The 17,113-nt window shown below is 43.6% G+C and overlaps 1 protein-coding gene across 1 annotated transcript in view; it reads left to right on the forward strand.

The window, feature by feature from the left end:
• Positions 1 to 17,113, forward strand: part of ANK3 (ankyrin 3) — a 554,530-nt gene that overhangs the window by 356,001 nt on the left and 181,416 nt on the right. The window contains exons 6-8 of the mRNA XM_039480795.1: positions 1,450 to 1,635; positions 2,197 to 2,220; positions 3,428 to 3,526. Coding sequence (XP_039336729.1) covers positions 1,450 to 1,635; positions 2,197 to 2,220; positions 3,428 to 3,526 — 309 coding nt within the window. The remainder of the gene's footprint in view (positions 1 to 1,449; positions 1,636 to 2,196; positions 2,221 to 3,427; positions 3,527 to 17,113) is intronic.

The following is a 17,113-nucleotide window of genomic DNA, read 5'->3' on the forward strand; positions in this document are numbered from 1 at the left end:
GAGAAAGGAATTTTTTGGAATTACTTAATGTAAAACAATGAAATAAGAAATTTTAGTGTAAAAACAGTTTGGGGTATTTTCCTTTTTTTATTTCAAAATTGTGAGGAAATGCCTGTTTTCTCTCATTTTTTGTTACTCTTCTCCCTTTTTCTATTGTAAAGGAGGGTGGGGGCTTATGTGGTTTTTTGGTGGGGAAAAAAATGAGAGAAAGTAAGAATTTCACTTTTAAGCATTAGTGTTAAAAATGTTACTTTTGTTTCTAAAAAGTTACCACTTTTTCTCATTTAACACAAAATAACACTAGCTTTTTTTTAAGTGGAAAAAAAAGCAGGAGAAAGTGTATCCACTACCATTACCACTTTTTCTCACTTTTTTTACACTTGTTTACATTCTCTCTCTCTCTCCCCCATTTCCTCGCCCCTAAATTTTTCAGTGTGGAGAATGAAAGAGAGAGAGATTTTTTTTCCATCAAATGTAGCAAAAAAATGTTGAAATGCAAAATTTTGAAACTTATTAAAAAATTCAGACAAAAAAACTAAATCTTTTTTGGAAAGTTTTCATGGAAGATGAACAGTTTCTGCCCACTTAGTTTTGGGAGTGTCAGCATCAAGATGGTGCTCTCTACTGGCTAAAAGTTTTGTTTGTCGGTAAAATATCCAAATCAGCCACTAGCATCTAATATTCTCATATTTCTGCATTTAGAGGTACCCACTGTAAGGTTTGTTAAGCCACTGTCTTAATTCTGTTTTTCACTTCTCAAATTTTTCCATTTACCCCATTTTCTTGGTCTACCATTTCTTCTAATGTTAAAATAACTCCTCTGTGGTTCATGAAAGGATGAAATGTCACTTACGAATTAATGTTCATGAATGGGCAGATGAACTTTGTAGCTGGAATGAAATAATTTACATGGTAGAAGACTTTTTAAATTCTTAACAAGTTTCCATGGATTTTAAATTCCCCATATTTAAAAAATTAATGCAGTGTATAGAGATGAGCTTAATTTAGTCAGAAAAAATATAATTTATTTCAAACAGCTCTTTAGGGAAGGAAGATACATTGCTACAGGACATAATTAACATTTATAATTCAACATAATTTCAGTTTTTATTCTTGTATATACTTCCGTGTTGGTTCTTTTAGTAACTTGTCTTGTTGTTCTTTCAAGCCTCATACAGTTATTTGTCGTCTCCTTTTATGTTTGTATACAGCCAGTCCTAAGTCACCGATTAACTGAAACTCTTAGGACCTGATTCACTAATAATCTACTCCAGTTTTATGGCCTTGTAACTCTGTTACACTCAGTTTGAGTAGACGGGACTCCACATAACACCTTACACATTACCTCCGATTTTGAGTTTGATTATTTTTAATATGAATGTTACCAGTTTGCTTTTTGTCCTGGTAGTCTTTGAATATCTTTTGAGTGTCATTATTATTTGTTTACAGGATGGATTCACACCTTTGGCAGTAGCCTTGCAACAAGGCCATGACCAGGTGGTTTCACTGTTGCTTGAAAATGATACAAAGGGAAAAGTCCGTCTTCCTGCTCTCCACATTGCTGCCCGCAAGGATGACACAAAGGCTGCTGCTCTGTTGCTGCAGAATGACCATAATGCAGATGTGGAGTCAAAGGTTAGTTGTAAAAAGAAATAGGCTGAGACAGGCCCAAAGCTACGTACTAACGACATGGATTATACCAGGCAAAGAGTTCCTTTAAGAAAGTGTTTGCTTCAAGGAATTCCTTTTTCCCCCCTCTATTTCACATTATAAGTAATACAGTTTCATTTGTATTTTTTTCTCCTCTGTTTAAAATCAGGGTTAATATCATGAGAAGATCATGTAAATAGAAAAAAAAACCCCAAGGAAAATACTATTCAAATGATGGGTTGCATTTGAAATGAAGGCTAGTATCAGTAGTGTGCAGTAGTGAACATGTAATTAATAAAATAGTCATATGATTAAAATTGTGTATAATCCTACTACTTTAAAACCTCTTAGAGAAGTGTAACAATTGACATTTAAAATAGAAGATCCTTCAGTTTCCATCCGGTCTAGCTTCCTTTCTGTGCCGACTGTGCTTTCACCATAGCTTCCCTGCCAGACAGCTATCATGAAGCTTTTTGCATCCATGTCACCAGTGGTCAACTAACCGTTCATTTTTTCCCCTCTTTGCTTCCCAATGTGTTAACCTAGATGCTGGTGAATAGAACAACGGAGGTATATATAAATATATATGTATGCATCATCACTCTTTCATAACTTAGTGCTGCTGCATCATTTCTTTCTCCTCCGCTCTGCATTGCCTTTTATAGGATAGATACCTGCTTTAGACTAAACAAAGTAGCATGTGCTAGAAAAGTCTGTAGTTTAGTTACCAGGGCTTTCTGCAGCTAAAACTAAGGTTTTAAAAGTAGGTGTAAGCATTCTTTGGAACTAATTACCATAATAAAAGAGTCATATTGCATAAAATGAAGGTTTCTGAAGTTCTAATACTGTAGATGTTTATCATCTGTGTGAAGAGCTGCAGACAACCCTGTCACATTTTGCATCCAGGACTGATTCTTTAGGCTTCTGCATGACACTTACCCTCGATGGTGTCAGCAAATAAAATGATCTTAGAGTGGTACTAAATCTGCAAAACTCTCAAGGTGAAGGAGTGAAAGCTAGCATGGCTAAAAGGCTTGCTAACAGTTTAGAAATGCATCTAGTTCCCATAAGGTTTCATACTTTGGGGGACTGATTGAATTGCTGCATGTTTTAGCATTTTTTTAAAAGGAAGTAAAATAACATAAATATGTAAAAAAAAAAAAGTTGCTGAAATGATGTTATCGACTAGGCATTTTCTAATTAGGCTGACAATTTGTGGTGTCTTAACATAACCCAGTGTGATTGCCCACAGTGGGAGAGTGATCTTTATAGCACTAACCCTTGGGAAAAAAAAGCCACATTAATCATTTAAAATGGTCTTTGATGTTATTTTAATTAGCATTTCCTTTGAATTTTTATAAAATCTAGTTAGCAAGTATCATGAAGTGACTTGCTTCTGAACTTCTGCAAAGAATCACTAAGAACAATTTTACTTGCAAGGATAAAATAATATAGATAACAAATAGATATTTCTGGTTAGAAATTAATTTCTCTTCTTAAAAGAAGGATATATTTTTTTTAATTAAAATGTCTTCTGATGTTTATCTGGAATAACTAAAAGTCTTATTCTAGTCCTGTTCTTGTAGAATAATTGTTATTTTTTCCCTTTTTTGCTTAGTAATATGACTTCATGTAACCTGCCAGTGAGTGAATACTAGGACAGAATGGAATATTAACTTGCATATTCTGTTTGCTAGTTTTTGTCAGTCCTGTCACACAAATATTGCAGGAACAAGGAGACATTAAAAATATTATTAAATTTCTTTTTTTCCCCCAGAGTGGTTTTACTCCGCTCCACATAGCGGCTCACTATGGAAATATTAATGTCGCTACATTGCTATTAAATCGGAGTGCTGCTGTGGACTTCACTGCAAGGGTAAGAGTAAATCTCACAGCTATGTTCAATTTATATAAGAAACTTTTTGAAACATTCCCATTCAGAGATAGGGACACATGCATTATTCTTACCATGGCTGTAGACTCTGTCGACCAACTTTTGTGATATAATTGTAAGCCTCAGTATTGGTGTAGGAAAGATAGGGAGTATGGCAAGAGACCATCCTGGCTTAACCAGAAGATCTTCAATGATCTGAAACTCAAAAAAGAGTTATACAAAAAGTGGAAACAAATGACCTATAAATAAACAACACAGGGATGTAGGGACAAAATTAGAAAGACCAAGGCACAAACAAGATAAAACTAGCTAAGGACATCAAGGCTAACAAGAAAACATTTTATAAATACATTATAAGCAAGAGGAAGACCAAGCACAGTGTATGCCCATTACTAAATGAGGATGGAAAGACAATAACAGAAAATGCAGCAATGGCCAAAGTGTTAAATGCCTTCTTTGTTTCAGTTTTCACCAAAAAAGCAGTGATTGGATAACTAGCGTAGTGAACATCAGTGTAAATGGGATAGCATCTGAGGCTAAAGCCAGGAAAGAACAAGTCAAGAATTACTTAGGCAAGTTAAATGTCTTGAAGTCAGCAGAGCCTGACTTAAGGAACTGACTGAAGATATGTCTAAGCCATTAGCGATTATCTTGAGAATTAGGAGAGGATGGAAGGGATCCTAGAGGACTGGGAAAGAGCAAATATTACCTATCTCTAAAAAGGGGAATGACGACTCATAGACTAGTCAGCTTAACTTCGGTACCCGGTAAGATAATGGAGCAAATGATCAAACAATCAATTTGTAAGCACGTAGAAGATAATAAGGTGACAAGGTGACAAATCATGTCAAAGTAGCCTACTATTTTCCTTTGACAGGGTAACAAGCATTGTGGGTGGGGAGCATCAGTCAATGTGATATATCTCAACTTTAGTAAGGCTTTTGTTACTGTCTCACATGACCTTGTCATAAACAAACTAGGAAAATATAGCTTAGATGAACCTACTATAAGGTGGATGCACAACTGGTTCGAAAACCATACTCTAAGAGTAATTAATTATCAATGGTTCACAGTCAAGCTGGAAGGGCATATTGAGTGGGATCCCGTAGGGACCTCTCCTGAGTCCAGTACTATTCAATATCTTCATAAATTATTTGGATAACGGTATAGAAAATAAACTTTTAAAGTGTGAGGATGATGCCAACCTGGGAGTGGTTGCAAGTGCTTTGGAGGGCTGGATTAAAATTTAAAATATTCTTGACAAAATTGAGAATTGGTTTGAATTAAAAAGGATGAAATCTAATCAGGACAAATGCAAAGTACTACACTTAGGAATTGCTCAAATACAAAATGGGAAATGACTGCCTAGGAAGTAATAAGTAAGAAATGTCTGCAGAAAAGGATCTGGGGGTTATAGCGGATCACAAACTAAATATGAGTCAACAGAGTAATACTGTTGCAAAAAAAGCAAACCTCATTCTAGGCTGTATTAACAGGAGTGTTGTACGCAAGACACAAGAAATAATTCTTCCCCTCTACTCAGCACTGATAAGGCCTCAGCTGGAGTACTGCATCCAGTTCTGGTGGCCATTAGGCTTCCCCTATTAAAAATGGCTGCCATCTCCAGTTGTTTCTAATGAACTTGAAACCAGGATGCCTTTAGTGAATATGACAGTTGCATCTTCACTTTGTGTAAGAGAGATCCAGCCAGCGCTCGACAAAGGACATGGAAATCTGAACGGGTAGGAAATAAGACTAGATGTTTGGGAAATGTAAAGAAAACTAGGAAGGAGTCTTGGGCAAGAGAAACTCTAGACACAGAGGAATATGAGCAAGATTAGCTCAGAGAAATGTTGGTGGATCAAGAAAATGTAGCAAGGGAGGGAGAATACAGGGGCAATAGAATGTGGGGCAGGGACACAAAGGAATGTGTGTGGGAAGGGAATGACACTGCAGGAACAGTATAATATGGAGAGTAAGGAGGGAGAATGCAATGGGAAGGAGACTTAAGCATAAGGGACAAAAAATACGGAGGAAGCAGGAAACTGGGAGAATGATAGGGGGTGAGGAGGCATGGGCAGGAGACTTTTTAATTATTATTATTTTTTTATTTTAGTCTTCTGTCATTTACATCAGGATGATTTACTCTTTACAACCAAAAGTACTCTATTACCACTTTGAATGTGTGCACCATGGGGCATAGAGCTGTAGATAAAAAGTGTAATATTGTTCTGAGTAGAAATTTCATTTTAGTTTGATAGGCTGCAAATCTGAAACACATAAATTACATATTATTAAGTAACACAGATTTTTTTATGGCAAAAGATTTATAATAAATAATGTAAACCCATGAAAAATAAAATAATTGTGTTCATTTAAAAATAGTTATTTTCTGATCTAAAGGACTTAGAAAGTCAAAAACTGAACACTTTAAGATTCTTGGCTTGTACCTCCCTATGTTGCTTGCACATATCTCCCATCATTATCATTAGAAGTTTTTGGGGAGGGTGACACAGGGCCGCCCAGAGGGGGGGGCAAAGGGGGCAATTTGCCCCGGGCCCCGGGCTCTGCAGGGGCCCCCAAGAGAACAGCTGAGGCTCCCGCCTCCGCCCCTCTCCTGGAGCCTTAGCACATCAAGCGCTGTCCTCAGACAGCACCGCAGCGTGTCTCCGCCGGGGCCCCTGAGCCCTGCCCTGCTCCGGGCCGCGTAGTGAGGGGGCGGAGCTGGGAGCTCCGGGCTGAGCTCAGCTCCCTCCACTCGGCGTGGAGCTCGCAGCCCTGCCCCCTCACCATGCGGCTCTGAGCGGGACGGAGCTCAGGCCCCACCGGAGACACGCTGTGGCTGTCGGGCAAGGCGCTGAGACTCCGGGTGAGGAGGGAGCCGGGGGTAAGAGGCTGGGGCTGGGGCCGGGGCCGTGGCTGGGAGGGTTGGCTAAGGGGCAGGGAGTCCTGGGGACAGTCAGGGCACAGGGAGGGGCGGGGTTGGGGGAGCGGTCAGGGGGCAGGGAATGGGGGTTGGATTGTGGGGGGGGGGATAGGGTGGAGGCCGCCCAGAGGGGGCAGGGCAAGAGGGCGCAGGAGCTTCTTCTGCTCCCGGTCTTCGCCGGCGGGGGGTCCTTCCGCCCCCGCGCGGAAGGACCCCCCCAGTGGCGAATTACCACCGAAGCGGGACCCGCCGCCGCCGTGCAGCTGGGTCTTCGGCGGTAATTCGGCGGCGGGGGCCCTTCCGTTCCGGGACCTGCCGCTGAAGTGCCCCGAAGACCCGCGGTGGGGTCCCCCGCTGCCGAATTACTGCCGAAGTCCGGGCTGCACTTCGGCGGCGGGTCCCGCTTCGGCGGTAATTCGGCAGCGGGGAGGCCCCGCCGCGGGTCTTCGGGGCACTTCGGCGGCGGGTCCCGGAACGGAAGGGCCCCCCACCATCGAAGACCCTGGGCCCCCGGAATCCTCTGGGCGGCCCTGGGGTGACAAGACATGAATGGAGAGTTTGAATAGAATACAGCACTTTCTAATTATGATTTGAGACATCCTTTGATCCATAAGCTATCAGTAGGTATTGAGGTGAAAAGGGTTCACTCAGGTTCTGTTGTTGGCTACAGTGTGTCCACTGCAGTATTGTTCAACATTTTACTACATAATTTAAGTTCCAAAAGCTGAATGACACGATCTTAGGGCCTGATCCATTGCCTCTTGAAATCAGTGGATAGACTCCGAAGGGGTACCAACTCAAGCTCATAGTGCAATATTAAATGTGAAAGGTCAACTCTAACACAGGTCATCAATGAACTCAGTAGTCTCTGGCCCAACCTCATGACTGTTTTCCACATCACTAGAACATTCCATCATTAACAGTAATTTACAATATCGGCTTAGGAGAGGCCCAAGATTGGAAAACAGGATGTTCACAGGCTAAGATTAAGATGTGTTTGTAAAGGTTTCTTGGAAGCCTGCAAGCTGCTAACCATGTTATCCATGGCTTTCACTAGTAATATTGGTCTCTTATTTTCATGACCTCTAAATTTACTAAAATTAACTGCAGTATTAGGAAATTTAAAACTTTCATGAAGCTCAGTCTCAAATATTTGACAAGTGCTATTTAAAGGGGCAAGGGAAGGAGGGGCCTGAGGTCAACCCTGTCCTACTTCAGAAACCAGGGGAGGGATAACCAGTCTCATACAAGGCCTAATATATTAAAATAATCATAGATCTTATGCCTCAGCAACTCAGTTTTGGATTAGGGACACTGATCAAGGAGCAGATCAAAAGCAGTAAGAAAAAACCCTCAGTCTTCTGAAGTTCCATGTTCTTCCCCATCAGTTGTTGTCATAAGCACAAAAGCAAGCACGCTATTCAATTAACTGAAGTGCTGACACATGGATGTCTGCCTGCCTGGAAGAACAGTGGGGCTGACTGGATGACTCGGAGTCCTGAACTGCTTCTTGTGCTTATGAAGCTGGGCAGGGGCATCAGCAGGACACATCTCTAATCCCCTTTTTGTAGTTGGTGTCTGGCTGTAAAATCTAGAAAACTTGGCAGTGACAGAAGCCATCATAGAGTAAATAACAGTGTAGAGTTGAGTTTGCTTTTTTGTACTTTTCATACTGCGGGTAGTGAAAATGCTTTATAGAGAGATGTGGTAGGTACTGGTACAGCAGTGAATGTATAGACAAATGAAGCAATCGTTATATGCGAAGAATACTTGATAGACCTGAGCACTAGGCAATAGTAGCCCTAGCTTGATACTATGCCTACTATGCTGCCAGACTTCAAGGGGTGACAAAAATTACCTGTACACTCTAGTTGCCCCACTGTTACCTGGGCAATGGGCATCTTTTATTGTTGTTTTTATTCAAATAGCACCCATAATATTCTGGGTGCCACACATACAGGAATAAAAGACCCAATCTTGAAGATCTTACAATCTAAGAAGACAAGCAACATACTGAGGGTGTGGAGGGGGTGAAATCAAAATACATGCAAGCTTTTTTATATATCATATGGAGATTTTCAAAGGCAGAAAGAGCAGACATCCAACGAGAAGTAGGTGCCTAGATGACCTTTGTGCCTTTGAAAATCTGCCATTTTATATACTTATTCATCAGTTATACTTGGCTGCCCTTTACCCTAACCATAATTAGTAGTGTCTTGTAGGCATTATGGAAGCAAAGAGTTTTGAAGAGGTATTTGGAGGACAGAAGCGGATGACCTTATGAATCAATTCTCAGAGGTCATTTATGAACAGGGGGCAGTGTGACAGAAGGTGCAGAGACAGATGTGGGAGAAGTGGCTAAATGGGCAGTCAAGGGTAGCTAATACATTTTGTGGCAAGGAAGTCAGAAAAGACTGGACAAAGAAGGGTGGGGGAGAGCTATGAAGGGCCTGGAGGGTGAGGGCAAGAAGCTTGAATCTGAGGTGGTCTAAAAGGGAGTGGAGGCCTTTAGGAAGGGGGAGGACTTGGCTAGAATAATGGGCAAGAAAGAGGATTTTAGCAGTGGTGTTTTTAATGGCTTGAAGGGAGGCAATGTGCGTGTTAGGGAGGCCAGAGAAGAGGAAGTTGCTGGGAGAAGATAAGGGCCTGACAAGAGTTCTTGTTGTGTGCATAGAAGGCTAAGACCTCTGTAGCTATAGAAGTGTTGCTATACTGTCAGTAGCAGTGTCCCTTGTGAAGCAAGGCAGCAGCTGCTGTCCTCACTCCTTGCCAGCCAACACCTTTCTGCCTCTCAGCTATGCTTCCCACTTTTCTCTGCACTTAAGAAGAATAGGCATAGATCCAGGGCCTCTTATAGGTGTTATAGCACTGCAGATCTGGGCACTTGTTGGCTCTAAGTGGGCCATGGAAATTGAGAATTAGACCCGAATCTGCTTCAGTTCCAGACTCTTTAAATCTGATGGTTGATGAGGTGTGACTTTGGTCCCTGAGCTCCAGCAACTCCCTCATATCTATGTGTTGCCTCAGTCCTGACGGGGGCTCAGGGAGATGGAATTCCGTCGGCCACTGTGGGCCAGTGAGAGATTTTCTCGAGTACTTTCCAGTACAATCAATCCCATATCTCATCTGATTCCTTCTGCCCCTGTTGCAGAGGCTCAGAGCTGGGGGTCACCATAGATAGTCTCAATTTAAACTGAGATAGCACCTGGGGCTCATCTTGGCAATTCTTAGATCCATGCCAATCTGAGAGGAGAAGGGCCCATTCTAGATCTTTTGGCACCTCAGACACAAGCTCCCTGGATCACTCTGGGGAGATATAGTCTTAATATCGTCAGTAATATCACCAGAAGCTTCTAAGCCTTATGGATATCATGCACTTTGGCCCATGAAACAACAGTCATCATATGTCCATCCATCTAAGGGCCATTACAAATAAGATATTTCCACAGAAGTGCATTGTACTTCACTATTGAGTCCACGTCTCCTCAGCCTGCTTCCCTTCAGTGTTTAACTGAGAAGATAATCTTGTGCTGTCTAAAGAAGGGGAAGAGAACATAGAATATCTTTGAGGGGCTCAGAAGTCATCCTCCTCCCTTCTCTTAGCCAGTTGACCATGTGATAGCAATCTTTATTTCTCTTCCTGCTGATTGTAAACAATTCCCAAGACCCATTATCTCATTTGGCAGTGGCCTTTGATGTTCCAAATTTGGTGGTGAAACAGAAGTAAAGAATTTGAGGAACAAGCAAAAGACCTGTGGTTCACATCTGCTTCAGTCCTTCTCTGTGGCTAAGAGAAATGATTATCTTTGTCAAAAGCTACATCAGTACAGATTCTTTTCTTTTTTTCAGAAGCCTATTCATCAGCCACTCTGGACCTTTGAATTGCCTGTTTTCTAACACCAATGTCCAGCTAGAGTTTTTATAGCTGATGTATGCTTCTCAGCCTCCTAAGCCATCTATCTGATGATTAATATGGTGAAATGAAATCTATCAAGATGGAGGGCTGGGATGTCTCCAGGTATTCCCGTCGAGTGGTCTACAGCGTGCTGGATACCATGACCAAATGTGTAGTAAAACACATTTTCCACTGCTGCTGATGGTTTTGGAGCTCTGGCCCATCACAAAGGGTTCATGCCAGGAGTTTGACCTGCTTTTGAAGGAAACTGGACTTTTTAAGCCTGAAGACAGATGGGATTCTTGAGAGAGTCAAGGAGACCAGACAACTGCACCATTCTCTTATCTTCTTTAGTCTTCCTTCAGGAAATTTCCTTCAGATAACATTGCCTACTCACATTAGGGCAGTGCTTGAGACATCAGGCACCTCAGAAAGGCTTGTCCAGACATCCACAAAAAGTGAAACTTCACAGGTGTTGCAAGCAGTGAGAGAAACCAATTTCTCTGGATTATGGCTCCACCTGCAGCATCCAATACCAGGCAGCTGTTTTGCTTGAAAGTTTGAGAGCCCCACACCATACAGGATATAGAATGGAAGGATTATTCCATTCAGTTCCTATCCATGCCTTCTCCTTTTGCTCCTTTCCCATCCTTTTCAGGGAGAGCTGGGTTTTTATTCCCAGTGCTTCCTAGTCTTAAAGACACAAGATTTCCATGCCGTATTAGACTAAAGAAAGCTAATATTAACTCTTTAGGGCAGGGACTGTGCCTTCTTTTATGTTTGTAGAGCACATAGCCCATCTAGATTAAAAGTTTATATGGTGATACGGAGAGTCATTATCTGTCATGCCGCCATTGGAGACCTGGTGATAGTGGTGTTCCAACTAAGAGATCAAGTAGTTTCCTGTCTCATCATGGCTTCCAGTCCATGTTCTTCTTTGCTGGATATAATCTGGCTATTGTTGAGGAGTCTGGGCCTCAGGTTCAACCAGGAAATGTCCACCTTCAACCCAGTGCAGAAAATGACTTGATGAGAGGCTTTCATATACCAATAGAAAAGTTCCTGGACTAGCCCTTTAATAAGAGAGCTTTGCCCAATCTTTTCTGAGTTCCTGCATTCATTATCTATGACTTCATTCGTCATCCTAAGGATGAGGCCTTTGCAACCTTGTCCAATTTACAGGATATAGCTCAGGAGGAGACAGGTTGCTAGCATTGCTGGCTGTGACTCAACAAATTCTATAAGCTCTCATCTGTTTGACAATGTCCTTTGAGGATTTCCATTCTGCCAACCATGTCAATCTGTAGTGATAACCTGAGTAAAACCTGAACTGGGGAAATGTTCTGGACAGTTTTGACTCTTGTGGCCTGTTGAAGCTCAAGGAATCCAGACTTCGCTGGAGCTTCAAGCCATACAGCAAATATTGAGAATTTTCCTTTCTTACATAAAAGGCTGAAGGTGTCAGAGCCTGCCAGGCTGTGAAGCCCCAAAATATTACTTAACTGCCAAAGAGAGGAGGCTGGCTTGCTCCCTTCATATATGTAGCCAAGCATACAAGCATGTGGAAGAACAGAATATGGGACCTTGTGCAGGTTTTTATTGTGGGCCCCCGCCCGCAAATTTTAATGAGTGTTTCACTTATTTATACCAAACCTGCCAATTCAACTGTTCAGTACTTGATAACAATTCTCAAAATGTGAACGTCAGTGAAACAGTATAGTGCAACATATAATACTGACATTTTCTCCTCTCCTATTTGAATCACATTTTGCAAGACTTTCATTCTGTCAACTCATGAACTATCTGCTGTAGGTCCATTTTTCTGGCCTGCTCCCAGGATTTCAGCCCTTGAGGGAGACCCTCTACTATCCCCTCCCAGGAGTCCATGTCTCACCTGCCCTGCTCCTTACCTTAGTCTTCGCTGCTGTCTCAAAGCTTCCTTGGAGGAAGGGATTTAGGGTCCTCTCCTCTGTTCCCCACAGTTACTCCTCCTCCCCATCCCCTCGCTCTATGCTCCATATCCAGACCTGCTCTCCTTCCCCTCCTGGGGTACCCGGGAGGCAGTTGCCATCGCAGCCTGGAGTGGGCAGGAGTACACAGACCAGGTACCTCTGCCTGAGTGGTGGTGGCACAGGCTCCCACTCCTGCACTGCAGCTCCCTGCCAGGCTGGACCAAAAGAACAGCCAAGCTTGCCCTTCCCCTGGCTCAAGGCTTCGTGGCAATCCCTGGCCCTGAGAGGAGCTTCTGTGGATTCCATCACGTGGAGTGGGGCTTGGGGATGCCACAGTGCCCTCACCCATGTGAGAAGTGAACATTTAGGCCTGATTTCTGTGAGTATAGTTGCATCCATGGATCCCAGCTAGAACTTCCAGTGCTCCCTTGGCCCCCTAAGTTGCATGGGCCCCTGTGCACCTGCCCCAGTGTAGCCATGACAAGTTAACTTTGGGACTGCTTCATAGTTCATCATTTGCTTGGCAGAGAGAAACAACTATCTTTAGATTACCTGAATTTCAGTCATCAGAGCAAATATCAGTGGCACTTGAAAACTTTGTTGGTGAATGCAATATTCTGGAAAGGGACCATCGCAGGTTCTCAATCTGTTTGCCTCCAGGACGATACCAGATATCTTTTGTACAATTATTGAGTGGCAGGCTTGTGACAGATGCATTCATCATGGAGTGGAGTGATGTGTACCTTCTAACTGATTCCTCTGTTTCCTGAAGTCACCAGAAAGGTGAAGCATGGATTCATAGATACAACATAGGCTCTCCAGTTTTGATATTCAAATCTCTTAGTCAGTGCATCAGACCATCATTCTTTCTTTCATCATCTGTGGACTTTGTATGTCAGAAACAGGGTCAGTCTTCATCCAGTCCCAGAACCACCACTCCTAGCAGCATGAATCTTAGCACCGTGGTAGGTACACATCTTGAATACTTAGACAAACTGCGGCAAGTTTGCTTGGAGTAAAAGAAGACTTCTACAAGTAGGACACATACTAAACTAGAGAGTCTTTGTCATATGGGCCGAATGCAGAGAGACATATTTTATAATTTCTTCAATTCCTTGTATTCTGGACTGTTTGCTCTCTTAAGAAAATAAGGACTTGCTCTGTTACTATTAACATTCACCTTCCATCCATAGCAGTTTATGATTCTTTTACCCAAGGACAATGAATTCATGTGAGAATGAAGAGTTTACTTAGGGGACTCATGTCACCACTCCACCTTTCTGGGTCTTACAAGACTCTTACTTTGAGTCCATGGGGAATGTTTCCTTTAGAACATCTCCCTTGAAGTGATATTACTCATAGCTCTTTCATAACCTAGGAGGGTGAGTGAAATACAGCTACGTATAGTCCATCCTCAATTCCCAGGCTTCCATTAGTATAAAGTCATGTAGAGCCATCACCCTAAATTCTTCCCTGATGTACTCTCTGAAGTAGTCATGTCTTAATCAGTGTATAAGCCTCCCTGTCTCCTTCCTGAAACATTAGAGTTTAGAAGGGGAAGGCAGGCTGCGTAAGCTGGATATAAATAGGGTACACTGAGTGACAAGTCTCCAAGGTTGTTTGTAGCATTTCGGACACAAGTCCATGGGGGAGTCAGTCTCTGTTTAGGGATTGTGTAAATGGATTAAACTCTGTATTCAGTCCTGTTGTGGCCAAGAAGGTGAGTCTATCCCATTAGGCCTATGTTAGATTTCCTTATGTGATTGAGGAATGAATGTCTGTACCTCTGACTTCTATAAAGCTGCCTCATGGAGCTCAAGTCACACTTTCACTCAAGGCTCTCAATTTAGGAGATAACTGATTCTTTTTTCAAGAGATCAGCCTTCATTTAACTAATCAATCCTCAACCCTCCACTAGGGACTGTAATTGCTCAGCAGTGTTATGAGAATGGGGAATCTGCAGAGGCAATTCTTGATGACGAAAGAAAAGTTCTTCATCTGTAACTGGAATATAGTGCATTTGCAGTTTCATACTGTTTCGCTTTCTTTCTCTGCCTGAGAAAAAAGCTTAAGAATTCTGGTCTACTTTTGAGGCTTCCTGGGGAAGAGGAAAATATATATCATTTTCTCATTTCAAAAGAATCAGTCTATCTCACTGCAGTCTGTGCATGCATGTTGGGTGCCATGAAAAAATATAAGATTTAGTCCTCTGCAATGACGGTGGTACTGTGGCATCTCAAAATTCTAAACAAAGGAAGATTCCTGGGGTAGTGAATATTGAATTTTCACAGTGGACATTGTACAGTGTATATATGTAGCCATATAGTTGTATAGATAAATAAAATATTTCACTAGCAGAAAAAATATATTGTGCAATGTTATGGCTAAGAACTTAAATACACAAAAGCTAGAAATTTAGTAATACTTCTCATAGTATCTGTAGTGACAAGGAGAAAGGGGATTTCTCCTAGTTCTATAGCAAATTCCTGGCATGACAGTCTGGCAGTCATCAGCTGTTCTTTCATTCATCCCTCCAATGGCAATATTAAACCCTTCTTAGAACCTGCTCTCAATCTGGAAATAAAAGGAGGGTCTTATTAAAATCCAAATTCATTTTAATATTTTGATAGCAAAAATATGGATTTGAAAAAAAAAATTAGGGCTGTCAAGCAATTAAAAAAATTAATCATGGTTAATCAATAATATAATCCCATTTATTTAAATATTTTTTGATGGTTTCCACATTTTCAAATACACTGATTCTTCTTCGAGTGATTGCTCATATCAATTCCAATTAGGTGCGTGCACATGCCGCATGCATGGTCATCAGAAAGTTTTTCCCCTAGCAGCATCCGTCGGGTCGGCTGTGGAGCCCCCTAGAGTCGCGCCTCCCATGACGGTCATTGGAACTGTGGTGTCTTGCTTAGCAAGTTCTCCACGTTTCCCTAGCTTGATTCTCATAGTAGTTTTTCTTGTTCTTTCTTGTAGTTTTCTTTTTGTTTTTGTTGTAGTTAGTAGCAGTTGGGTTGGGGGGGGTCTCCCTCCGCCCTGACTGTTTTCCATTGGGAGGGCTGTCATGCCCAAGTCCCTGGGATTCAAACCCTGCAAATCATGCTCCAAGCCCATGCCAATGGGCGACCCCCACGACTCTTGTCTGAAGTGTCTGGGGGAGGCTCACCAAGCCAAAAAGTGCACAATCTGCAAGGGGTTTCATCCTAGGACCAAGAAGGAGCAGGACTTTTGTCTTAAGCAGCTCCTTATGGAGGTGGCACTTGGACCCCAGCCTCCTTCGGCACTGCAGGACCTGGCACAGAGTTCTTCGGTACGTAGCGCCCCAGCGGCAGTGGTGGAAGCGGCACTGTGGATGGACTTTGGCCGAGACCTGCGGCTCCACCGGTACCCGGCACTGAAACCAGCGGCTTTGGCCCAGCATTGCTCCTATTCCCCAGCACTGAAGCAGCACCGGAAGCAGGAGAAGAGTGGTTCTCCTGTGCTGAAACCCACCCCCTCTGGAGCAAGCCAATGGGGCGTGGCCCAGAGATGAGCGCCCGGGCACTAAGGCTTTGGATGCGGCACCATCGACTTCGGCCTCACAAGGGGAACCGTCGAGTCCAGTGCCGTTGGACTCCCCGACCCACAGCATTGTGGAAGTGCAGATGCCATCCACTCTGGACACCTTTGTGGCTGCAAGGGACCTCATCACCATGACGGCACCGGGGTCTCCTCTGCTCCACACCAAGCCTCCAGTGCCTCAGCATGTGGCACCATCTCAAGGCAAGCCCGCATTGATCCGACCATCTGCACCATTGGCATAGTCAGTTGAACCTTGGCACCGTTCAAGGTCCCAGCATCGGTCCCCGTTGTGGCGCTCATCGCACTCATGGCACCGCTCCCAATCATGTCATCGCTCCTGGTCACGGTGCCGCTCCATACGACAATTGCCTTTATGGAGCAGGTCCAGAACTCAGTACCGGTCACAACGCCATTCACCATCTAGGCACAGCTCCAGGTTGTGGTACCACTCTAGGTCCCGGCACCGCGCCATGTCATGGCACCACTCCCCAGCCTCACGATGCTGCTCTCCAGCTTCTCAGTGCCGCTCGCCAGAGCAGGTCTGCACGGCACCACCCTGGTCCTCACAGTCCCAATCCCATTCCTCAGGCTCAGAAATGGGGTCTCTGTATTCGGAGCAGGACTGGGGCCATTCAGACCATGGACACCCTGATGTGGGGGAAGGTCCATAGCAACCGCACACACCAGGACCTTCTGCGCAGGGTGGTGCACAACATGAGCCTGCAGGCTGAGGAGGTGGTAGAACTGGACCTGGTGGTAGACATTTTGGCTCCGGAAGATTTGTCAAGGGTGGCCCTGCCGCTCATCAAGACCATTCAGGCCAATGCCAAAACCATCTGGCAGACCCCAGCCTTCATTCCCCCTACAGCCAAAGGGGTTGAATGCAAGTACTTCGTGCCCTCAAAGGGGTATGACTATCTCTTCACGCACCCACAACCCTGCTCACTGGTGATTGCGTCCGTGAATGAGAAAGAGAGGCAGGGACAGCAGGCTCCAGCACTCAAGTCAAAAGAAGCCAAGTGGCTGGACTTGTTGGGCCACCAGGTGTACTCCACGAGCGGGGCTCCAGCTCAGGATTTCTAACCAACAGGCACCCCTGAGCCGTTATAACTTCAACTCCTGGAACTCAATGCTCAAGTTCAAGGAACTTGTGCCACCTGAGTCCAGGGAGGAGTTTGGGCCTCTTGTTAATGAGGGCAAGACGGTGGCAAAGTCCTTGTCGA

The sequence above is a fragment of the Mauremys reevesii genome, linkage group 7, assembly GCF_016161935.1.
Source record: "Mauremys reevesii isolate NIE-2019 linkage group 7, ASM1616193v1, whole genome shotgun sequence".
Lineage (NCBI taxonomy): Eukaryota > Metazoa > Chordata > Testudines > Geoemydidae > Mauremys > Mauremys reevesii.